We start from the raw sequence: 26,595 nt of genomic DNA, 5'->3' as shown, positions 1-26,595 counted from the left end.
GCTGCTGTTGATATATAGCAGAGTCATTAAGTCATCGAGTAGGCTACGTCTCTCACTGCTGCTTTCTCTCACTTCGACGGGCACACAGTCTAATTACGTTTGGCAATCGGAGAGTGTAGTAGTATTACTCTATCCGTGCCGATTATTTCTGGCGAGACTTTTAAACCGACGACAGCGGTGATTGGGCGGCGCAGTCACGGGGTCCGCAGTCTCTTCGCCCTGCCTAGAGTCAGTCAGTCAGTCGGGGGAAGGCGAGACTGCCTGCAAGCGCTTCTCTCTGTGTGGATCCACCGTACACACACACACGCTCACACGGACCTTCACACACACAATTATTGTTAATTACTGAACCCTTTTCGGTCTTTTGAGAGTCTGTTTTTCCACCATGGGCGACAAAAAGAGCCCGACCAGGTAAGAAAGCGTCAACAGTCGGTAGTTTCCGAGGCGATTTTGGTGACCGCGCGGCTGGTTTTCGCTCGGTGGACATTCGGATGCTTTTCTCGAGGAGTGTTTCTCCTTTCTCTCAGAAACAAGCGCAGCTATGGCGGCTTTCTCTTTTTCACATAGGACTCTAAACACTTCTCAGTGCCTCTCAGACAAAGAGATTTTCTTCCTACGGGATACGCCTGGCCTCTTCGGACGGGGTTTTTGGTCGAAGTTCAACGTTAAATGGACCGTTTTTGACATTCAATTTCACGCCGTTCACCGACGCGATATCTTTAGCTCGCTGGCTAATGTTAGCTGTCGTGCCAGCGACAACCAATCTATAGAGTGTAGTATATATGTGTTAAGCCCGGTGACTAGGAGCTGTGGAGAATAACCGTGGCTAGTTAGCTGGTTAGCGTGTATTTCCAGTATTTTCCGGTTCTAATAAACCGCCCTCGCGCGTCACGGGTCGGATTTTCTGTCACTTTCTGTGCCACTTCGGTTACGTTAAACGAATTCGAGACAGTAAAAGTAGGGGTGTAGGATGTTAGGGGGGCAAACATGAAGGTTGACCTTTATAATTTGGGCTTCTTTTTTGTTATTTAAGGCCAAAAAGACAAGCCAAACCAACAGCGGACGACGGATTTTGGGACTGTAGCGTCTGCACTTTCAGAAACAGTGCCGAAGCCTTCAAATGCAGCATCTGTGATGTACGGAAGGGCACGTCTACCAGGTATGGGCATTTACACTGGACTTCTGCAGCATTGCAATCCTTATCTCATCCTCACTAACGCAGCTGATTGAAACGCTTTACTTGTTGATTTGCTCTTTAAGATTCATTGAAACGCCAGTCCTCTCATGCAAGTTAAATGTAATTTCTTCAGTCTGATGACTGGCACTAGAATGGAGTGTGGCAGCCAGCCCGTGCAGTCACTGCAGTGATGAGCAAACTTTCTTTGTCCTGCATTAGCCTGAACACAATTTATTGCATTGGATTTTCGCGCAGATGCTTTCACTGCAGCTCCATGGTCATGCATGCTTTGCAGATGCATACCTGCTATTGCAGTGCTGCAGTGTTTGCATGTTTGGCTCGAGTCAGATTTCCAATTTAAATCCATGGCTGGCATTTGTTGGGTTAGATCAAAGGCATTTAATGTCTGGGTGTGTTTAGAATTCGTCAAACTGTTTTAGAGGCATTTAGATCAAGAACAGGAAACAAATTTGATTGGGCTTCCTAAAGCGGTTGCAACAGTTTAAAGGTCAATCAGGTGTCAGAAATTCTTCAGAATCTGCCATTTGTTTTGACACATCTGCAAGTGCAACACATTCTGCTTGATTTAAGAATTAGACTAACATGATGCTCACTTGAAATAAAGCTTAGGGCGAAGAAGCAGACGTCAATGTTGTTTTTCTGGTTTGCCTAATTTAATGATTTCATTACTCTAATTTCTATGCTGCTCATTTGGAAGCTGTCACTAACAGGTCTGGGTGTGCTTGTCCATTCATGAAGGTCATTTATTCCAGTGGGTCTCATTCTTTATGTGACCCTTAGTTGTCTGGATGTAACCTTTGCTAATTATCTGTGTTGTTAAAAAAATGAACCATGAGGATCAACTATTCTAATAGCTTCTAAGCTCCTCGTAGGATGTCAAAGTGACTACAGGCTGCACGCTCCAGTATCTCCGTGTGTTATTTGCCTGCTGTTTCATTTTTCTTATTTTACCATGCAATATATTTGATGTACTGCTTTTTTTGCATACAATATTTCTGGCTAGTGTGCTGATCATATTTTAGGTGTTAAATAAGGGGTACTCCAGAACCAGGATTGAGAACCGCTGATTAAATCGACAAATGAATGTTCGGTTTGCCTGAAATGCCATCGTGGTTGTATTCCTGTAAGCGAGTGTATCCTCAGTTACGTATGTTCTACGTCTGTCTGGCCTGCGCTGTGTTTGTTATGATGTGTGAACCCGCCAACACTTCTCATCAGCTGACTGATGTGGTGTCTACAGCTATGAGTAATATGCGGCTGCACGCAGTAATCCCCGGGCTCTAACCTTTTCATCTGCTCTTTTACACCCAGTGCTTTTCTGACATTTGGGGGAAAGAAGAGGTGTCAGGAGAAGTCAGACACTCCAAAGCGGCGTATTTGTCAATAACGATTAGTCAGTTTATTCCCTTCGAAAACCCAGCTTAGCTCATGGATCTGTTTGCAGAAATCAGGCGCGTTACGTTCATAGTAATGACAGGAAATGATGCCATGCGTGTCGGAAACCCCTCGTCTCACTCTCCCTGGCAGCAGCCCAGCTCCTATCAGTCTGCTAAATAGAAATCGCACGATGAGAGCCGCTCTGTCTCTGTTTGATCTGCGCTGTCAAGCTTTGATGGATGCGATTGTTTGCTGATGTAAGAAGCCTGGCTCCCTTTGTAATGAGGACTAATTAGCCATCTTGTCCACGTTTGATGTATTCCAGTGGTGCACGGGGGGGGGGGGGGGGGGGGAGCGTCGGGTCCTCGCAGCGAAAAGATGCGCTCTCTGACAAGGGTGCAGCAGTTTATGCTCCCATCTCAGCACCTTTTATCTCTGTTTCCCTCCGTGAATGGGTCTTTGTGGTGTGATAACGCATTCCACTCACCAATTATTTTATCTTTGTTGGTCTTTGGAGTTCAAAGAATGCAGCAACTCCCTGTGCAAGGATGTATGTAGATTAGCAAAGCATGTGTTTTGTTTTTTTGTTTTTTTACGTCATGTAAAGAAAGTCTATTTAAAGTGTCGGGATGGTTACTTCGAAGTCTTTATCTGATTCCTGAGCACATAATGTTCAGGCAAATTGATTACTTTCATGAAGCATGCCGCGAACTTGGCTGCAGGAGAGCGTGCATGGTGTCGGTAGACTTTGGAGATGATAATTAAAGGCAACTTATAGGGATAAATGCAAATTAAGCATAACAGATTTTCTTTTGCTCAACTGAATCACTAACTGACCTCATAAAGGTTTGGATGTTCACTTATAGACTGGGCAATTTGACGCTCAACGGTGTGCTAATGAGGTGTTGAATGAATTATATGTATGGCTTTCATGCTCGTGTATCCGCAACTTGCAGGATTGTATGATTTGGATGACATCTTTGCTGGAGGCCATGTCTCTGTCTCATTGTTTTTTTCCCCGCACAGCAGCTGCACACTTCATAAACTCGTTCGCTTTGTGTTGCCATGGCAGTAGAGGTTATCTAGGGTTACGCTACTGTCAACCCAGCAGAAATTTATCCTGAATCACTGTGGGCTTGTTGCATGATATGCTAGACATGTGGTCTATATTATTTCTGAGGTAGCACTTTTGGATTCAAGTTGCCTTAAGATGGCTTTAATCTTCCATTCTTACTAATCTGAACTAAAAAAAACCTCCCTCAAGCAAAACTTCAGAACGATCTTCTTTCCTCTGAGCCCATCGAAATAAATTTCCTCACACCGCATTCCTCGCAGACCTTAAAGCATCAAGTTTTAATATTAGATTGGAATCCTGAGAACAGGAGTGAAGAATGCGACACCTTGTTTCAGTATCATATTCCGTGGTTTCTATGTTTCAAGATGCATATCAGTCACCCACAGGTTAGAGGGAAGAATCCATTAGGGGTTTCTAAAGTTGATTGATGTGCCGGATCAGGGGGAAGTGCCATTTGGCCTTTGTGTTACCTTGATCTTCAATGCGGGTGTACTTTTACTTCCCCTCAAGCTCCCTGCCAGGTCCCAGACAAAGTTTTTCATCCTTTAAACAAGTGTCCAAGTAGTTTTGTTTCTTCCTATGTCAGTATTGATAAAAGCAAACATTTAAGACACAAGAAATGTTTTACCACTCAATGATAGAGGTGGGGAAAATCGATTCACAGATGCTTTGCAGTTCCTTTATGATTGTGGACTAATAAAAAATTCTGTTTATTGATAAAGCATACACAGGACAAAACATTACAGATATAGATGTTTGCTGCAACCTTGCAGAAACAGCTTTTTAAATGCATTTGCAGCAGCATAAATACATTTAAAGGGAGCTATTTATTAACTCCTCACTGTATATGTATTTACACACACTCAATAGTTGATTAGTCTTGGGCACATCCACAGAAATCAAGAGTAGTACATAGTTGAAGGTTGTTCCGATATGTTATTTCATTTACACTGAATACAAACTGTAGAGCCGCCTCTTATTGTATTTCTATTGATTGACCAGAGCAGACTTTTTTTTTTAACAGAATCTTTCCATAGAATTTGGCAACTGTTCTCTTTAACTCTTTAAAAGATTTGAGAGTTGCTGAATCAAAATTCAATCAAATGATGAGGTGTCTTCTACATTCCCACCCATACTCAACAGACTGTTTTAGTGTCTCTCGTGTGTCATGTAAAGGCAGACACACAAAGCAAGCTGATGGAATATTAAGTATGTCACGGTGCAAGAATTTCATACAATCTTTGTGATGCCGTGGGAAATTGAGGCTTTAAGTGCATTGTTCCGCTTGGAATAACATAATATTGTCTTGACACTATTGATTCGTGAAATCAACAAGGATGGCAGAGATTCTGTGTGTAATTGATGCGGAGCAGAGATTTACTATCCAATAATTTGCTTCGCCATTGCTTGAGTGCAGATTGTTGAGGATAATGAAATTACATAATCAGACTGCTAACACTGTGTCAAATTCCCCCATGCCTCTACAAACACACTTACACACACTTTTGCTTATCCACAGTTATCAGCATTTAGACCTGCTCTAAACCACAGGCATAAGCTTTTAATCTATTCCAGTGTGTCTGTTAATTGAGGGTTTAAAACTTCTGAGATTGCAGACATTTAAGCGAAAGAGCACACTAGTCGTTTTTCACTAGAGCAAAAATGAGAGGTCGGAATACATGAGACTTTGTGTCTTGTAGAGGTCAAATAGTGATAGACCAATATATTAGCCAGATTGATTCATCAAACAGTATGTGGCCATTGGGATTGGCAGAATCTACCAACAGGTAATGAACATGTTATTGTAAACATGTTGTTATTATACTTATTTTTTCACTTTTATGAAGACTGCATCTTATTTGCTCTCATTATATATAGTGGGGTCCAAAAGTCTGAGACCAACAGAGAAAATGTTTCTATTTTAAATGCATTTTTATTTATTTTTTATTTTTTTATTCTAATTTTAATTTTCTTAAAGTTTTTAATAATATTATCAGCGTAATTTTACTTGCTTATTTTACAGCAGCATTTAACAAGTTTGCACAGAACCTGATGATCCATTTTCTTTTTTGATTTACATATTATAACTAATGGTACCTTTCTGATTATTTGTTTAAATAGGATGTTGAATCTCAGATTTTCAGAGTATTCTCAGACTTTTGGACCTCTCTGCCCTGGTGGTACTGGTTGATGCTTAGTATTGAGTTTGAACCAAGTGTGTGTGTGTGTTTGGGTGGGCTGAAATAGGCTTGAAAGTGATTTAGCAACAGAGAAATTGCTGGCCATGTGATTCTGAAGGGAGACAGATGACAAGACACCAGGGAGGAGATAAAAAAGGCCCCAAAAGAATGGAGAGAGAGTGAATGAATGCAAGAGAGTGAGTGTGCGTGTTGTACGTGTGTGCGCTGTGAGGAGGGGGTTGTGGGCCACTGCATGCTGAGTTTGATGGACGGCTCTGTTGGGATGTGCTCGCTCAGCCAAGAGGCTCTCAGAGGGAAGGCAGAATGGAGCACATCATTACCCAGCACTGGGAAGCACTGGGCTCACCCTCCTTCAACTCCCACTCTCCTCCGCATGTCATTCACTCAGTGGAGCAGAGGAGGCTGCCGTTCGCCTGACTCATGCGTATCTCACGTAACACAGTCAGTGACGTTCGGTGACCACACTTAATCAGCTAACTGAGTAGGAACTGAAGCGGTTGTGCCTCTCTGTAGTCTGCGGAGCAGAGCGCTGATGAAGATGGGAAGGCAGACCGACTGGTAGAGTGACTGACAGCTTGTCTTGATTGGAGCTGGAATCTGTTTTTGCTGGAGGAAATATAAAGCTATTACAATCTGCAGCTCTGCTTGCATGTAGATGTTAGCGCTAAGAGGATTAGTCAGCCTACTTTATTGCTTGCTGATGTGTTTTTCTATGACATTAAATTCTTTAGAGCAGTAAGGGCATGGATTTGCAGATAATGTATGAAAGTGATGGTGAGGGGAAATATCTTTTCTGTGAACTCTTCCTGTGAAGGTTTTATTTTACAACAGCAGTCTGTTTGAAACCTCTGTCACATGGCCCCTAGAAGTATTTAGACTTTTACAAGTCACATACAAAATATAAAATCAAGCAACATCTGAAAATAAATGCTGCTAGAGCCATTTTAAAATTACTTAACTTGATAAAAAAAAAAAAAAAAATTGACAACCTGTCTCCAACTACAGTTTGTCTTAAGAACCGTGCTTCTATTGTTTTAATAATTTTATACTTTATGAAATGTTCTGCTTGCAGATAAATGCCACTTGCTTTTATATTTTAATGCAGTGATTTAAAGTGTGACTCTAGTGTTCAAATACTTAGGCCCACAGTCTCGAGATATTTTAGTTGTGTGGGAGTAACTACTCAGTACTGAAACTTTTCTCTCAGTGCAAAAGTGAATCACAAAGGAGCAGTTCAGCAACAAGACATGGTTTCCTATTTGAGCGCTTAACAAAAAGTGCTTCTTTGTTGCATTTCTACTTATTAGTTTAGCAGAGCAGGCCAGTCTAGACATAAATATTCAGTAAATTGTTGTTGAATAGGGTGGATATTGCACAGCCTTTAGCTCGTTCTTACTAATTTGAAAAGTGACCTGTAATTACAGGTCAGAGGCAACAGGGCAGGACACAAGGTTGAGTGAGTCTGATAGAAAAAGTATCACTCTTTCAGTTCATCATATGAAAAGAAACATGACAAGCCTCTGCTGATAGATGGATCCCTATGTGGGTTCCACACAAACTCTACACCTGGTTTGCAGTCTGAGTGATGAGGAGAATTGTGTGGTTTCCTTTGGTGAAAGGTCAGACAACACAGGAAGCTTCTCTTGGATGGATCAAAAAGAGAAAGAGATGTTTAGAGAGAAAGATATGTTCATGTTTGCTTTTTTGCTAGTTTTAGACAGGCCCACACAGAGTCTGTGCCTGATTTCCGAATACAAAATACAGGTCATGTTTTTGTTATGCCACTCCAAGAACAAATTGTGTTGTGAGGAAAAAAACCCTGGTACTACTTGTAACGGTCTCTTTTTTTGTGTGTGTGTGTTTTTATATAATTTGCTCTTTTAATAATATTTGTAATTTTTAGGCATTTAGTCATAGACATTTTGTTAATTTATGAAATTAGAAACTAAACCTGTAATATTATGTAATATTTAGTTTTAGCTCCTGACGTGACAATCAACATTTTTCTATTTGGTGTTCTATTTTATTTATTTATTTATTTACTTTATGTTATCCGCTAACTGCCCCGTTTTCACATTGCATTTCACATCCACATCTTGTGAGAGCAGTTAGATTTTTCACCACAGCTGAGATGATCTCCCCAGAGAGCAATTTCCTCGGGGAAGAAGGAGGGCAGAATCCCTCCAGAAGGTGGAGATGAATGTTTAATGTCCTCCGCCCAGTCGAGAGCTACAGCGCGGGAACCCAGGGCCTGTTCTCTAGGTGCTCTCTTCACTATCTCCGTTCTGTACAGCAGGCACAAAGCCACTAATCGCTCAGGAGAATGGCTTATGGGAGCCCGGTCCCAGAGCTTGTTCAACACGCGCACACATGGCAGCTTCATCATCCCCCACCAGCCAAACGCTTAATACTGCTACGCCAGAGGATCAAGGCGCTCCGCGAACTGCCACTGCACATAACTGTCGCGTTTGCCGTGATGTAAGAGGCGAACCATGTTAAATCTAGTGGTGAATCTCACAGATGCTGTCAGGAAATGTCAAAAAAGTGTAGCATATTTTTAGGACAAATATGAAAGGTTTTTTGCACAGCTTTTTATTTTATTTTATTTTTTACATTCAGAGTCCTCCATCTGAGATTAATTAAATCCGTAGGCTCAGTAGAGAGTCTGGGTTCAGTTTAACTAGCCTTATCCTTTAAATGACAACAGGTTGCTTTTTAGATTGCAATCTGCCTATAAAGGTACAGCACCTTGTAGTCCAATACCATGCATAAGTATCAGATATGTATCCCATTGACCTGACTGTCCTCTCTCCAGGGCACTTTGTGGCCCCATAGCATGCAAGAGTCAATGACCATGATTGCCTGCTTATGCTGCACTTGAATTGGAGAGCTGTGTTAATTGAGCGCTTTTTGTAGCCTCTCTTCACTGGAGCGTTCTCTCATTCTGTCTTGCCTCTACATGCAATCTGTTTCATTTAACGGAGCCATAATTTACTGCACCGCTAACGTTTGTGTAACTGAAGCCTAGACTGGAGCCTCACCGAAATGCCAAGCTCTCTAGGAATTAAAGAGCCTCCATGTGTGGTGTCATTAATTACAGCGCATCAGTTTAAAGTGACACATGCCACCATGGGGGGCTTTTCAGACCAAGGCTTGTTTTCACACAGCTCTACGTTCACAAAATGACCAGTTGTATATTTAAAAAATAAAATAATAGCCTAATTTAAGGCCTTTTAAAAAATATTTATAGTGTGTGTATGTAATGTAGTATTATTGTATTACATTCAATGATATACAATCATTTATGTCTAAATAGGGTCTACTCCTCTACTCCAAAAATACTTGACCACACTTCCAAATTGACTCTAGTGCTCTTTCTTGCTACAGCGGCCATTTTTTCGATTGCCATGTGCTATTGAAGAATAGTATTCTTGGTATAGTAGAACAGTATAAACTAATTTTACATAGTGAGGTGTTGCTCCAATCTCTGAGAGATCTCCTAATAAACAGAGGAGGAGATAATTGTATTTTAATCTTAAGAATGATGTACAGTTTCTCCAAAACCTCTGACCTTCTCTGAACCTCTGTTTGATAATGATCATTACAGCTCAGTAATTATTTTATTTTTTTATATTTTGTTTTGTTGTTTTAATATTCAACAGAGAAAGGGGAATAGCCAGGTCCAACAAGACCACTTAAGCTAAGAAAACCTTTTGAAAAACCTTTATAATAAATATAAATAATTTTCTTAGCTTAAAGGGTAACTAAACCCTAAACCAACTTTTTTTAGTTAATGATCTGTAAGAATGGGGCTTTATTAGTGCTGTTCATTTGATTCGAGTAACTATTTTGACATTTGGGTATAAAGTGTTTTAATTTTACAATATATGGTGTAAAAACGTCTGAGTGCTGCCCTCTTCAGGTTGAACGGTGGCTACTGCAGTTGAATTTTCCTATTGGATGTTTGCGGTGGCAAGTGACGTAAGCAGGTTCCAGCTCACCATGCCCCTGGTACGAGCTAGCGTAGATTTATCTGTATTTAGTACAGTGGGCAGGAGGGTACGTAGGTGTAGTGTTGCTGGTTGCAACAGCACTGCTGGACTGCATAGCTTTCCAGCAGACTTGGAAATTAGGCGCCAGTGTTTGCATGCACTTGGCCTGGAAGACCGTGAGTGTGAAACCTGCATTTTACGTGGGATTGCTTCTCCAACGCAATAGAGGTGGAAATGGGCTTCTCCACACAGCTCGCGCTGAACAGCGACGCAGTGCCAAACGCTGCTCCTCCTGCATGGACTCCACCACCGCAGCGGCGTCTTGATGTGAGTGATCATATATATTTTAATCACAATTTATGGTTAGGCTAAGTTAATCCTCTGGGGTCGACAAACGCGTCGGCTCATTTTGCTGGATTTTTTCACATAGCGGCAAAATATGAATATGCCTATAGAGAGCGCGTGCTATTGACATCAACTCGATAAAACTCATCAAATGCATGTACTTTATGTCGTCTTGCGACCCTGTGAGTCACTCTCCATTTTAGCGAGTCTGACAGCAGGTCTCTCAGGTGCACCCCCCCCCAACTCACGGGGGCGTCCCCTCTATCTCCGCTGGGGTCTGCCCACTTTTCTAGCATTTTTCAAATATTGCCAGTGGGTGGAGTCAGGCTCTGACCAGGGGTTTAGTTACCCTTTAAGGGTTTGATTGCAACTGGGCTTCTTTGCACTGAGAATGGTGGATCTTGAAGGTTGTGTACTGTTTGAGATTTTTAATGGTCCATGCATTTTCGCTTGGTTTAATGCACAATTTGGCTCAACATTTTCTGCTTGTATATCAATATGCCTAATAATTATGAATACAAAAATAAGAGTATTTAATATAATAATAATAATATAAATAATAATAATAATAATAAAATAATATTTTTATTTTACTGAAAATATTGTACGAAAAACTTTAGGGTTACTTGTTAATATGCAGGCAGCCTAAGTCTAAAGTGGTCTAAGGATTTATTATAAAATATTATATTATAAAAAAAATTCTTAATTTTGTCAGTATATATGCAAAAACTAAAAGTCTGTCTTTAATATGAAATACGAGCCTCTTATGTATCCACTGTGGAAATAAAGCTCCTGTACACTGGAGAAAAACATGGAATATCATCTAAATTTCTTTAGAGAGAAATATAATTTTTTCTATTTTTTATACACATAGGATGGAGTGAGCATTACTGAGAGCTAATCACGTCTGTTTCATTCATACTGGAAGCTGAAGGGTTCCCTTGTGCAGAAACTCCACATATGCCTCACAGAAGTTATGTAACTTGACGTTAAAGGAAATCCCTAATGTGGACAAAGGCATCATGCTATCGCTGTATCTGAATAAAAAGAAGATAGAAACACTGACTGATTAAATATGAAGACAGTAATTACACTACTGCAGCAATATGGTGTATTTGAGTTCTTCAAGCCTTCTTGGGTATTTTCATCATAATAATAAAGTAAAGGCCTATTTATAATGCAATGCTAATTGACAGCCTTTTTCACTGTATAGAAAACTATAAAATATATTGTCTGCATTTTTCTATAAGAAGCCACATCAGCTCACAAAAGGAACTTATTTCAAACACTCGACTGACGTTATGAAGTGAGTTTGAAGTAAAAACATGTTATTAAATGTTGTCTTTTGTTGGACAACAGGTTTATAAACGCTTTGCATTGCAAGTTTGCGAAGATGTCTGACGCGTGTTGCTTTTTCAAATGCACATAAGCGAGTCAAACTCTCAGTGGTTTCAGAGATGGAGCAGCATTTACTACTGATCACTAACATGCTGTGCCATTTATTTAATTAAAAATTAAAAAAATCGCAGCTTTTGCCATTTCATAATCGCACTAAGCCAAGTTGCAATTTCGGTTTAATTTTGATTAATCATGCAGCCCTAGTATACAGTGTGCTATATTGTGCACTGCAGATTTTGTCAAATGTAAGTCACTCAGATGTTCTATGCATAAAGAAAATGCTCAATGCACAGTATACATTCTCTATATAGCAGAAATGGACCTTAGTTAGAGGTAGGCAACATTTAATTTAATGCAAATGAAAATAAGGTTCTGAGGGAGAGAGATACAGTAGTTTGTCTTTACATATTAATTTTATTTGGATTTTTGTCAACAGGAAATGTTTTGAAAAGACGTACGTACTCTGTGTTATGTCAGCTGAATGATGGACAACAAAGTATACAACAGTAAATTGTCCCTCACAGCGTTGTGTTCATTCAAGTGAAATTAAATGTGACATATGCCCTGACTAATCCATAAGAGTAGTATGAAATTCCAAAACACTGTCCCTCAACCACAATGACCTCTCTCATCCAACTCCATTCAAGTTTCCCTTGACTTGGCAACCAACATCTGTTCGCTAATGTGAGTTTGGTCAGTGTCCATCTCAAACTGTATGCCATTTCTCTCTTCCCATTGGAGAGGTGCCACCTGTGTTCATACACGAGTCCCAGTCAACAGAGTGAGGTTGTGATGAGGCGGTCATGTGTCAATCAGTAAATAATGCATTGTGTGGGTTTTGTCGTGCTTAGTGAGTGTTGACAGCAGTCCTGACATGCCAGTGAGCTCTCGTGGCCGAGTTACAGCTGGCACTGATTCATGGCTCAAACACTCAGCCTGTTTCTGTCTCTCTAAACTGCCCCTGATACAAATCTCCCCTCGTGGCAGGAGATCCACCAAGGGAAGGTTAATCAAATCAATCACAGGCCTGTCTGCCGCTAGACTCCCGGGCTGACCTCAGGTTGGAAGGGATTTCTGGATCCCCCTCAGGAGGTAAACTAAGCCAAGTACCTGTTAAGTGGAGGATCTTGCTCTTTTGACAAAACCCCAGTCTGGATTAGAGCAAATTACCCAGTGCTAAATGTACTACAGTGGATAGACTGAACGATTGGATGCATATAGCCTATATGTTATGGTGTAATAATAGTTATCTGTAAAAACAAAACAAAAAAACATACCGTTCTCCACTCACGGTTCGGCACACATTTACACCGCAGTTAATCTCAAATCTGAAGATACATCTATAATATGGTTTGGTGAAGGAGAAAAAAACACGTACAGAGTTCCGCTAATGTATGTTTCTGTCACTGGATATGTGCCGCATGGGTTTCACGTCAAAGAGTAGCTGTCCAGTCAACTGTTAAGTATGTAAAACTTAATCTGTTGTGGACATCACAATTCCTCATGTGTTGGTCTGTTGCTGATCAGCATGGCAAGTGAGGGAGATACGCTGCTGATAGAGATGCTGCCTGTAGACCTGTCGCGATGATTAAATAACCGTCTGATCGCGATTATTTTATCTAACCGCAGTGTTTCAGGCAACCGCGATTATTGCGCTCCTTTATAGGCCTACGGCACAAGGGGGAGTCATGGGCCAAAAGAAATAGACAAGCACTAATTACGTTTTCCTGCAATCTTTTCGAAGTCATCTGATGCCATTCCATAGCTTAATGTGAGGTACAGAAGTATATTTACATCATTAAATTAAAGTTCACGGAAACTCGTCTTCCCTCCTCTGCAGCCGTCAATCATTCTCCGTTCAGCATTCAAACAGCTCACCTCGTCCGGTTACGACAGGGTGCACGGTAATACTCTCTCCAATATGATATATTCACGTTATAATGCTTGATCTGTAGAAAAGGGGCTATGGATTTGCATAAACGACTTTCATTTGCTGGAGTTTGCTGTTTCTAAATGACTCTACCGTGAGCATACACAGCACACACAGCACAAGGACTATGAATTGGCATCAAATGCACAATTACTGGAATTTAAAATTAGGAATAACCAAATGATCAATAACCTGTTGGACAGATATATACTAGGATTTGTGCACTCAACATTTCTTCCCTTTGTGCCGTGAACTTTTAAATGTGCACTTGTGCTGCGCACTGTGACTCCATGTGCTGCTTTTTGAAGCGTTTCATTCATATCATCATGGTTTTGCGCACTGAAAGATTATTAAAAGCCTATTTTGTTCTGTCGTATCTATCATATCTTGTTTCCCTGTTAAAAAGCTGCACAATACATTTAAAATAAGCATCTTTTAATTTTGTATTATTTGTGTGTATGTATGTATGTTATGTATGTATGTATATATAATGTATATAAATAAATATATAATGTATATATGAAGAGTTCAGATGCAAAAGCCTCTAAGTGCCATCTGAAATTTTCTTCTAGAATGATCATTTTTATCAAGCTTGTACATTTAACCCTCTGAGGTCGGCAAACGCGCCCCCGTGTTTTGCTGGACTTTTTTTACATTGTAGCACTTTAAACTTAAATTACTCCGTCATTTATGGTCATACAGAAAAAATAAATATAAAAAAAAGAATCTGTGATATTTCTACTTTTGTATGTGTCCACTTACAATCAAATCAAAACATTGTGCTTTTGAAACATAAAGAAAATAAACAGGGTGTGCGTTCTGCCTCTCCGTCGCGGTGAACTTTTTTTTCTTGAGCACGTCTATAAACTGAAACAAAACTCAGCGAATACTTGTCACACATTTATGAGCCATATACCTTTATAAACATTTAAGTGTGTACTTTTAAATGATCGGATTCAAACTGAAAACAAATATTTTCTGTTTAAGTAATTTGTATAAAACCAACAAGATGTCCAGCTTCTCAAACGCTTCCTAATTATTTTTAATTTGGCCACGCCTACTCGCGCAAAAGATATTCACATGCAAATCTCCACATGGAACGCGAACGCGCTCGTTACCTCAAAAACAAAACACTTCATCAGTCTCTGCTTTTCGTCGAGTTTGAAAGACGTGAGTTTACATTGGCTTTACCCCAGAAGAAGAATGCGATTTCAAGACAAGAAAGATAAGGTAAGAAATTCTTACATATTAGTTTGTTATTGTTGCATAAATTTCACATTGCAGTTGAACTGTTGCTAGATATATGGTGAATATTATAATATTTAGACCCGTGTTTACTGTTACTGTGTTTGTGGATATCTGCTCAAACGTAGATATGTATATGGTAGGCCTAACCATAATTATATTTGAGCGCGATCGCGTTTGAATGTATCATATTTTTAAACGCGATCGCGTTTGAATGCATCATATTTTGGAAAAGCAAAACGCTCCAAACGGCTTCATGTTTTACTATTATCTCATTTCATATCATCATAACGAATGGAAACATTTGAAGTAACATGATAATCAATATATTTTTCTCTAGCTTAGTTGTTACTGAAATCTTTTTGAAAATGTATATAGGCTGCTATATTGTTATTATTTTATGCAGCACTGCGCATAGCCTATACCTACAAGGCACAACAAACCTGTGTTCATTATATAATATATTGTTGGAAACATTTGTGTGAGTGTGTGTGTGTATTCTGTGAATTTTAAAAAGCAATTTTAACCAGAAAAATCTCAAATGTATTCCCAAAATCGTGCAGGCCTTTCTCTTGATATCAGTATGTTCACTTTTTTCTTTTTTTTTCTTTTTTTCAGGGCCCAGATGCCACTGAGTCCTGCTGACTTCAACATTCACAGTACATGTCTCTGTACATGAACATGGTAAAGTGAAAATCAAACACCTTGGAAATGAAAGGTATGTACAATGTTTTTAGGAATGGCACAAAGGTCTCTTTCTTTGGATCATTGTTATCAATAAGTGTTTTTTTTTTTTTGTGTATCTTTGGATTATGTTGTAAATAAATCCAAACAATTTTAAAAGCCATTCTTTTTTTAATCTCCTCATTCTTTGTGCAAGGTTGGTCAGAATGATGGGCCCTGATAAGCTCCTAATAGGGCCATTAGGGTGTGTCTTTGTCTTTCTCAGGTGTAAAAAGCCTTACATATTAATGAGATGTTCCGCCCCTTCGCATATTGCTTTTTCACACAAAACACGTCGTAAAATTTTTAAATCAATATATTGTCTTCTCTGAATGAGCAGTCAGGGTGATTTTCACATAGTTTTAGAGCAAATATTCTAGGCTACGTCATACAATTTTCAAAAGTCTTGTGAAGAAATAATCAGTATGGGTTTCATGACCTTATTTCAGTGAGAATTTTTTTTTGTATTTTCACAAACCACGCATAAATGTCATTATCTCAAAACTACAAACTTTTACACACATGCTGTTGATATATTATTGTAGCAGAGTTTGTGCTGAATACAGTGTAATTAGACTTTAGCCATGAAAATGTCACAAGTAACAGAAATAAGCACAAATGTCAGAGCATGTCAGAACACCTCCAGGGCCCAGAAAACAGCTCAGACCCCAGAGGGTTAAGGTCAGTAATTTCACTTAAATTGCAATGAAAATTACCTATTAATTGTCATTTAAGTGAAATTACTGAACTTAAATATACGAGCTTGATAAAAATAATCATTCTAGAAGAAAATTTCAGATGGCACTTAGAGGCTTTTGCATCTGAACTCTTCATATATATATAAATAAAATGTATGTGTGTATGTAGGGCTGGGCGATATATCGCATGACATTGTTATGCACATCTCGTCAGTAAAGCCGGTTCCTTGATTAGTAGTAAATCGCCATCACCTGCTTTCAGATGGAGAGGCATTTACTACACAGAGCCGTAGTTTACTGACAAGCTGAGCCATATCGCATTAATTATCGCAATTATCAAGAAAAAAAAATACTTTTTTTCAAGAATGACTTTTTATTGCTGATTTATGCGCAGGTGAGATCAAAACACTAATGAAAGCGCTGGGTTGGGCTTGATGATAAGCGTGAAAGAGTTGACAGAACTGTGCGTGTTTTTAAGCCTTGGCAATTTAAACGAGCGCACGAAGACGTGCATGACAACTTGCGCTGTGTGAAGTTTTCTGTGTGCACATCTGAAGCACGCACGCATATCTTAGTGTCTTTGTCAAAAATATCGCTATTTCAAAATGTATCGATACTAAAATATCTGAAACGGTTCCAATACTCCTTTTTGGTAGTATCGATACACTGATATCAGCCGCACGTCTTAATTTCGGCGCGTGGTTACAGGTATTGTGCGTAATTTTGTTAATTCCATTCCCGTCCCGTCCCATTTATTCAATGTCCGTCTTGTCCAGTGTTCAGGTAAATACAGTCAGTTTTGGAATGTAAATAGTTGAGAGAAAATGCATGTGGTGTAACAGTAAATTGGATCATAGTAAGATCATAACACAGAGTGTTAATCATACTCAGGAATGGATATGTTGCCATTATAGCATAAATGTAAAAAAAAATTACTTTTAAATTTGTTTGCTTTTCCTTAGTTATTCTGCAGTGTGTTAGTTCCTGATCTCTCTTTTGACCTGATGCATACTATTCCCACATGCTCTAAAAGATGCTCTTCTGTATCATTTGCCAGCGGGCCCCTAAAGCTCATCTAGATTCCTTGCAGAGGTTGTATTGATTGGAGTTGTGCTGGCCTCTTGAACATGATTCCCCATTATGAGGGATTGATTGGCTTCACATTGGCTGGTCTCTGTGAAAAAGGCGTCTGTATCACATCAGTCATAGGGAGTGAGAGAACCATCGTTTCTAAGGGCCACATGTTTTCTTCAAACCACCAGTAGACAGCTGTTAGTTTTATCCGGGGTTATATATTGGTTTGAGTTGAAGGGCATCAACAGGACCATTAGGTCTTGGGATCACTATAGCGGCTTCTATCAGTACTTCAGTTGCATTCTGCCTCGTTTATTATTCTGTGGCCTCTTACATTCCTAACCAGGCACAACATGACATGATTCTAGTGATAACCTTTTGTGACAAATGTTGTGCAGCTTAACAGTCACAGCCACTCAGTGCAATGTGTGGATGAGTTGTTATTATGCATGCTTTCTTGCAGTCATAAATGTCCTCTACACACATATGTGAACACAATGATTCAGTCTTGTTTTTACATTCCAAATGTATTCTTAGGTTTATTTTCTGTGGCTACCTTCCGTGAGAACACGTTAAGGTGGATAGTACAATACATTGGCTAAGCCTTCATGTTAGTGCATTTATGTGAGTATATTGAGTTTGTCTGGCCTTAATCTTTCATTCATGAGTTTTAAGAACCTAACCGCCATCTAAACAGCTAAACATTCCCAACTGCGACTGATCTGAAATGTTGAGGTGAAGAGGACTCCCGAGTCTAAATGTTTAGACAAAGCAAAAAAAAAAAAAAACACTTCTGGGCTTCAGCTTCAGCCCCATGATCAGTTGAAATCCTCTGTTACCCCCAGCTGCTGCCAGATGTTGGCCATTATGCTTGAGGAACGTGAGTCGGCTCGGGCTGCTTGGCGCTCTGCCTCAGATCTCAGACACAGCCCCTCGGCTTTTAATTAACTCAACACCGCGCCGAGGAGAGAGAGCCTCCAGCTTTCCATCGTTACAGAATGTGTGTGCGCACAGAAGCAAAAAGGTTTCCTCACCCACATAGATACTATTCTTTAGTAAAGAAATTCATATCTCACACTTCTTACCTGCTAACTTTTAACCCTGGTATATTCATGATGCACATGAGAACAGAATATTGTGAATAAATATACATGACTATTGTGCAGTTTCAGGCTTGCAATTTTTGTAAATTAAGTTCTTGTGTTTGAACATTTCAAACGCATAACGGAAATCTGTTTGGGTCTATTCCTCAGACAAAGCTATTGAATGTTTTTATAAGACTTGAGATCAAGTCGTATGGACTATTTTTATGGCACTCTTATGGTACTGTTTTTTTTTTGGAGCGCCCAGATATTGTGCTTTTGTGAGTAATATTAATAATGTTTTTGACCATCATTCTTTAATAATCTTTTCCCTCTCTGTGCTACTTTTTATATGTATACCCCACGTTTTGATGGAGCTTGTTCGTTTCAGAGAACAACCAGACTGAAAACTGCTTTCTATCCGGTTTGTGACAAATGGGGCCAAACCTTCTAGCTAATCTGATTAGTCCCTATGACAATGACATGCTGCAAATGTCCCACCCTATGATCCTCACAGTCATTTATTAAAGGAGTAGAGTAATGAGATTACACATTCAGCAGACCCACACAGCTGGCGATGGGCTGTCATCACATTCGGGGACCAGTGAAAGGGTTTTAGTCACTGAAATGCCTGGCTAGGTATGCCTTAAAGTTTTCATCACAATCCACAGAATCTGTGCTTTAAAATGGTTTTGTGTAAACGCTGACTGAGGTGGATTACATGCAGACATGCGATGGAAAGGAGACTTTTTGATGCTGTTCATTGCTGTTCATTGATGTACAATGAATTTCTGCTCAAATGTTATTAACATAATTATGTATGTTTACTCCAAAGAGCCTTTTTAATAAATATAAATAAAACTAAACTTAGAACTTATAAATAACTTCTATTTATAGTTATATGCAATATTTAAACTCTTTCATAGTATATAATTTCATTCAAAACGCTGAATCATTAAGCAATGAAAACACGGTTGAGTGTTGCTGTGAGATGTGCGTTCTGTTGCGATCTATGTTTGGAACTATTTTCGCTGCTGAAACAGAACAAAAACAGTCAATATTGCATCTAAAATTTAAGTGATTTAATTTTAACTGTATTGAACTGTTGTATGAAATCATGTCACATTGTCAATTGTGATGGTATTCAGGAAAACAACACTCGTCGTGCGAGGTTGCTTAACTGTATCATGTTAAAAATATAAAAACTCCACATTTAGAATTTTTATCGACAGTATGTTGTTAACTTGAGTTTCTTTGTGTTTTCATTTCTCCTCGAGCCTCAACAGCGCAACCTTGTTACCGTCAGTAATAGCCTACATTTATTATCCACTATCTATCGTCACTTACAATAAATGTAATAAAACCAGAATCATTCTCACGGTTTGGTTATACCCTAGTCATTAATTTTTATTTTTTTGTTATTGACATTGTAATTAGGCTACTTGTCCGGTTGGGCAAGTAAAGTTATCTTTTACTTGTCCCTTCAAAAAATCCACTTGTCCCGGACAAGCGTTAATGTCGAGCCCTTATTTTAATCAGTCTTATGTGAACGTGTAATTTGTAGTGTTTTAGCTACTTTCAGAAAAGGATGTATTTTAACCTATATCCTGGTTGAGTGCATGTCACCTCAAATTTCTGTTGTAAGTGTATCTCAGTAAATGCAATGGGTTTTTCCCCCTAAACCTGAGGGACAAGACAAGGTTATTTTCTGTGGTAATCAAATGCAGAGATGTTTGAGCTTGTGTTGAACCAAGAACATTCATTTGAAAAGGACATTATATTACTTCAGACTTTAGATATTGACCTTGTACTTGTCGATAACCTAGGCTCAGCAGATGAGTGAAGAGTGTACTCTATTGGTTTGTGTCACTCTGATACTATCAACTCTGTTTGGCTCCACAGGAAACCCCGGATAAACTCCCAGCTGGTGGCACAGCAGGTGGCCCAGCAGTATGCCACCCCTCCTCCCCCAAAGAAAGAGAAGAAGGAAAAGCCAGAGAGGCCTGAGAAAGATCGGGCCGAGGGGGAGCGTCCTGACAGAAATCCACCCGAGATCGAACGCACGGACACGGACAAGGACAAGGACAAATGCGAGAAGGATCAACCTGACAAAGAGAAGAAGGACCGGGAGAAAGAAATTACCCCAGCCATCACCAAGAAACCCAACAGCAAAAAGAACAAGTCCGTTAATCACCAATAAGAATTTGAGAAACGTCTGATTTATGCTTTATGCTATTTGTAATCAAAAGACTTTCTCTTTACAGACCCAAGTCAGACAGCCATCAAAGCCCACCCAGTGAGCGAAACAGCATTCAGTCCGGCAAATCCACAACGAAAACTAAGAACTCTCACAACTCCAGGTATCTAACCTTTATTTTTGTATGTATTCTTTTTTTTTTTCTTTTTTTTTTTGAAGCAGTGACAGGATCAGCAGTCAGTCAGTCAGTCAGTCAGTCAGTCTGCCTACTAGGGATGTGACGGTGAGGATATTTTCCCACCGGTTAATCGACGTGTAACAACACCGGTAATACCGGTATCACCGGCGGGGGCTTTTAAATCGCAAAGAAAGGCGAAAGTAAAATGCGCGCATCAGCATGGACATTCATAATGGAGCGGAGCAGAGCAATAGGCAATATTAAGAGTAATAGGCTAATGAACTTACCATTCAAGCAATCCGCCCCAAATTGGCGCTAATTTGAAAACGAAACCAAAATGTGCACGGCTGCACGTGTCATCGGGCGAAGAGCGAGCAGAACAGAGTAAAATGTAAAAAGTGCATTTATAATGGTGCAGAGCGAGCGTTTTTCCGAAAACATGGTGAGGTAAAAACAACCCAAATTGCATCATTTTGGCAACAGCTCTAGGTCAAAAGGGAACCTCAAAATAGGTTGGAAATTAAAATCACACAGGTAATTACTACAGTAATAGGCTAATAAAAAGGTGAACGTTTATTTATAAGCAAGAACACTCAAAATGGACAAAAATATAGTAAAAGCAATGTGAACATTTGGAAGAAAAAGTGCAGAAAAGAAAACAAACTCATACTCTTTTGTATAGCTTATACAGTTAAATTAAATTAAGTTTTAAAAGTTTGACCAAATTTGACCGGTTATTTAAAAAAAAAATTCTCCCGCCAACGAGCACTGGATGAACAAAACCACCAGGCTGAGTGCCATCAAGAAATACACAGTCTGAAAGCCTTAATAAACACTGATATTTGGGAATAAATTATGTATTGCAGTAAATCGACAGGATTTTACCCTCTCTATTTAATGCGTTTATAATCGTTGTACGCACACTCAGCTTGTTCAGTTCCAGCTCATCAGTCACCTTTCGAGTGATTTGGATGTGAGAGAAAACACTCCGACCACCTCCAGTTTTAAAAGGATGTGCTCCTCCCTGCAGTCGGTTTCAAAGTTCTCTCTTAAGGGATTTGAAGTGTCATAATTGCTGCAAACACGAACAGGTTCATTTCAGGCACCACTTTTTCAGTTTGAGGTCTTGCTGCTCACCACAGTCACCGGTGCAGTTTTAAAAGAACGTGCTCCTCACTGCAGTCCGTTTCCTTTCCGCTTTTAGTTTTCGCCGCGATCACAGATAAAGGAGGACTTACTCGTACTCAAACTCCTGTGAAACACCCGTTCAGCGCCATTATGCTAATACTTCAAAAATGCACGAGCCCGCAATGCATTGGGCACTACAGTACAAAGCCGTTATACATAAATACGGTAGATTAATGTTGAAAATGAGCTGTAAATTAACAGCAGTTGCTTACCGTGAAGAATATTTCCCAGAATGCATTGTTTTCTATAGCACATTACCGTTTTAATGGAAAACGGCCATTTGGCCATTTTTTTTTACAGCTATTTTGAAAGTAAAATTTCAAATAAATGCTGTTCTTTATAACTCTATTCATCAAAGAATCCTGGAGAAAAAAATATTGCCGGTCCAAATAAAAAAAATGAAGCACCAAATCAGGTGCTTGTACATGTGCCTGTACCCTGCCCCTCAGCAATGCTCACATAGTCTGGAAAGGTGAAGACACTTCTATTAGCACTAGACACTGCCATACAATTTCATAAACATGCTTAATGCTGCTGTTTAAAAGCCCAAATAATGGTAATGTAATAATAAAAACTGATCTGACTTGAGAATGTGTTGCAAGTCACTCTAACAGTGAACAAAGCTGGCAGTCAGCAGTGATGAAAATCACTGTAGAAAATGCCCTGATTCACAAATGTCTCTCTCTCTCTCTCTCTCTCTCTCTCTCTCTCTCTCTCTCTCTCTCTCTCTCTCTCTCTCTCTCTCTCTCTCTCTCTCTCTCCCTTTCTCTCTGAATGAGCGAGTTGTGGGCTGATCTCAAATGAGCAGCACAGTTTTACTCCCACACACGCCCTGTTGGCTGCCGTCCCACCATTCTGTTTCTGTCTGCTTCTGCCAGCAGAGCTCATTGTGTCACATTGTCTTGGAGGCATACTAACAACTGAGGCTAATGCCAATCAATGAGATTTAGCTTTGTGCTTTTGCTATGCACACAACCCTGGAAATATGTCTCCATTTTTTTTGAAAGATTTTGTGTTTGGTTTTTGTGTAAATGTCAGTTTTGGTGATTTAACTTTTGAAATGTCTGCTGTTCATTTGTTAATCTTGCTGATCTCTGTTCATATTTGTCTACTTTGCTGCTTTTTGATTGATCAAACAAATGTTTAGGAAATGTGAACCTGGTCTTATTTTCTCTCAAAACCATCTTTTGACCTTTACTTTCTGCATTCCAAGCTGTGTTTAGGGATTTTTACTTCTAAAATGTTAGCGCTAGTGAGAGAGTAACATGTTAGTTACTTCTGTCTTTTGCATTAAAAGCTGTGTGGGTGGACTGTTTTTACTGTGGACAAGTGGTTGACCCTTCGACGTGGTTTGCATGAAACAACCATCCTTTTCTGCATTTAATTAAAAATCATGCAAATACTGCGAAAGGTGAAAAGCAGGACTTTACTCCTTTCTTACCATAGAATACTCATTGTTTGTTATGGCTGGGCCCAGAGGGAATCTGAACTTTTTTTTTTTTTTTTTTACCATTTTCTTCACTGATTTAATTTATATTTAATATAATATATTTTATAATAATTATGTATTTTATAATAATATATTTATGTAATAATTGAATTTATTTAAAATATAATGTACACTTTTCCATTCAAAACATCTCTTATGCGTACCAATGCTGCATTTATTTGATCAAAATACAGTAGAAACTGTAATATTTTGAAATATTTTTACTATTTAAAATGTGTTCTATTTTACTTTAGTTTAAAATGTTATTTATTCCTGTAATTGCAAAGCTGAATTTTCAGCAGCCATTACTTCATGATGACTTGTTGTTCAAGAAGCATTTCTTATGTTTATCTATGTAAACAGTTGTGCTGCTTGATTTTTTTTGTGGTAACCATGATCCATGAATATTTTTCAGGATTTTTTGAATAATAGAAAGTCACTTCTGATCAATTTATTGCATCCTTGCTGAAGAAAATTAATTTCTTAAAAAAAAAAAAAGATATTGTATAGCCAACATAACATTTAAAGTCATATATATATATATATATATAAAATTGCCTGCATTACCTACTTTAATAAAGTTACCTTGGTTTTGTAAATTGCAAAGGCAAACATTAAAACATGATTTTATCTTCATTTAAAAAATTTAAGCCATGACTATACAGGTGCATGTAATCTTTACTTTCCAATAGTGCGTTCTTTGTCGCACTACCCCCCTGAATATTTATCTCTCTCTCTCTCCACATCGCAGGCCCAAGCTGAAGAACATTGACAGGAGCACAGCCCAGCAGCTGGCCATCACTGTGGGGAACGTCACAGTGATCATAACAGACTTTAAGGAGAAGACCCGCACCTCCTCGACCTCGTCCTCCACAGTCACCTCCAGCGCCGGCTCTGAACAGCAGCACCAGAGCTCCGGCTCCGAGAGCATGGACAAGGGCTCATCCCGTGCTTCGACCCCAAAGGGAGACCTCTCGGTCGGGCACGATGAGTCATTCTGAGCGCCACGGACGCTGTCGAGACCGCAGGGATGTACTTTGCCTCCATTTTCCCCTCACCTTGCCCTGAGCCAACTCATGTTCATTTCCATCACTGAAAGGGGGATGTATGGTCCTCTTACCCACACACACTCATATACGTACACATACATTTGTGTGAATGGTGCAAACTGGACCATGGTATTGGGTCGTTGGGCGACCTGTACCTCCTTTCCCTTTCTGGAGACATCCCACTCTTGTATGTATTGTTTTATATTTGTACATGGATGTGCAGCTGAAGCAACTTTTTTTTTTTTTTTTAAAAAACTGATATATGTAAATGTCCACTGTGCACAATAACCACCGACATTTGAACTATTCTGGACCTTTATTGCTCTTATTTATTATGTTGCATCTTTCTACTTTAAGAGATTTAGTTTTTTCTTCAGTTTCACACAGCTAAAGTAGCTCAAGCCGACGGCTCCCCTTTAGTGTTGAAACAATCTTGCCGGAGATTCCTGAGAAACTTCCCGCAATGGTGCTAGATACACTGTGAAATGGTTTCAGTCCTCAGACTGACGTTCACACCATAGAAACAGATCCCTCTACTCTTGAAAACAATGGAAGTACTTGTGTCCTGGTGTCAGGCTGCATTCTTCTGTTGCTTTGTTTTGGGATTTTTGTTTTTTCCATTTTGCGAGACTGGTCTGAACATTTGTGCACTGGGGGTCCCTAGATCTGGTTTCGTCAATGAACTAAACGGATGGTGTTTTGCATCCGCTTTGTTGTGGAGAAGACAGCTGGGATTCAAAAATTGCAAGTTTTGGATTTGAACATTCAGAACTGAGCTTTCTTAATGCTCACTTGGCTTAACGTCTGGTTTTGCAAATGTATTTGAAACCGCTTTTGATGTCCTTCATGGTCTACATATGATGTATTGTAAAAACACTAAAAGGGTTTGACGTCTCAAAGGTCCGTAGGCTTTTAACGTTGAAGAACTTTATTTTGCGATTTCTAGTTCTTTTTGATTCAAAATTTTAATGTTAGGGCTATACTCAGCCTTGTTTTATTCTGAAGGCAAACGTGTGACACTTCTCCCCATTACTTTCAGAAGCGTACATGGATAGCAGTGCTGTATTTACTAAAACAGTCCCACCGAGACATGCTGAACATGAGCTTCAAACTGTCATTGAATGCATGGGAACTCTCACAAGCATTCAGTACCAACATTTGAAAAAATTTGTTTACTTGGGTGTCATGAAAAATTGACACAAGCATGATTTCACTCATTACCGATCCCCATTGACTCAAAATACTCAAGCTGTCTAGCTGGCGTTTCCCACAAATCTAAAAGTCAGCAAATCGTCCCTTTGAACTGTATTAAACTTGTACAAAGTATGTGTATATGATATGAGTTTTATTTATTGACGGACCAAAGGAATTTGATATTGATGACATGCTAGGCAAATGAATAATTCAAAATGTAATTACCATATGTGTGATATATAACATTTTAATAAAGTCTAATATAATCCATTTCAAATGTGTAATTCTTGTCCTCTTGATATATGCAGAATATTTGTATACTTGTAAATTCATAGACATTCAAAGTCAAATCTGTAAAGACAACACTGACTTCTGTCATTGTACTGCGTGTTAATTCTGCTGTGGCATAGAATTATTACAGTGAATTCTCATCAAGCTGTTTTCCCTCTTTGAATTGTTCTTTTAATCTTTTGTATGTTTTGAAATGAAGAGATAAATGGACACTTTGATGCTTTGAATGGGAAACTGCTTCTGTTAACAACCTTCATGCTTTACTGGTTGTTTTGAGAGGGTAAACGTGTGTGTCTTCTGTATTCGTGATGTTAACCAACCAAACCGGTTTTGATTGTTGAATACAAAGCATTTCAGTTGTATTGATATTGATTTTGTTTTGTTACCCGTTTAGATCAGTGCAATTCAATATAGACACTATTCGTAAAATCTTTTCTTTTACTCAAAAGTATGCAAAGTAATAACCAGAATGGGAGATGTTTGACATCACAAATCAATGGGGCTTTAATAATTCTGCATTGTTCAGATTGTTGAGATTTTACTACATTTTAACCCCCTGCAAAGTTATTGAATTTGCAATGTATAGCTTAAAAGAACATTTCGTAAAATGTATGAACATAGCCATTTTTTCACTTGCCTTATCCGCTGTCAGAAACGTGAATTTTGTAAAA

The 26,595-nt window shown here is 39.1% G+C and overlaps 1 protein-coding gene across 1 annotated transcript; it reads left to right on the top strand.

Annotated features, from left to right (window-relative positions):
• rybpb (RING1 and YY1 binding protein b) lies at window positions 1–26,595 on the top strand. Its single transcript, XM_084426800.1, has 5 exons — window positions 1–411; window positions 1,034–1,159; window positions 20,241–20,519; window positions 20,603–20,698; window positions 24,142–26,595. The coding sequence occupies exons 1-5, from the start codon at window positions 386–388 to the stop codon at window positions 24,389–24,391; spliced, it is 777 nt and encodes a 258-aa protein (XP_084282926.1). The 5' UTR covers window positions 1–385; the 3' UTR covers window positions 24,392–26,595.

Source organism: Rutilus rutilus, assembly GCF_951802725.1.
Source record: "Rutilus rutilus genome assembly, chromosome: 12".
NCBI classification, from domain to species: domain Eukaryota; kingdom Metazoa; phylum Chordata; class Actinopteri; order Cypriniformes; family Leuciscidae; genus Rutilus; species Rutilus rutilus.
This window is presented reverse-complemented; position numbering and strand designations above follow the sequence as displayed.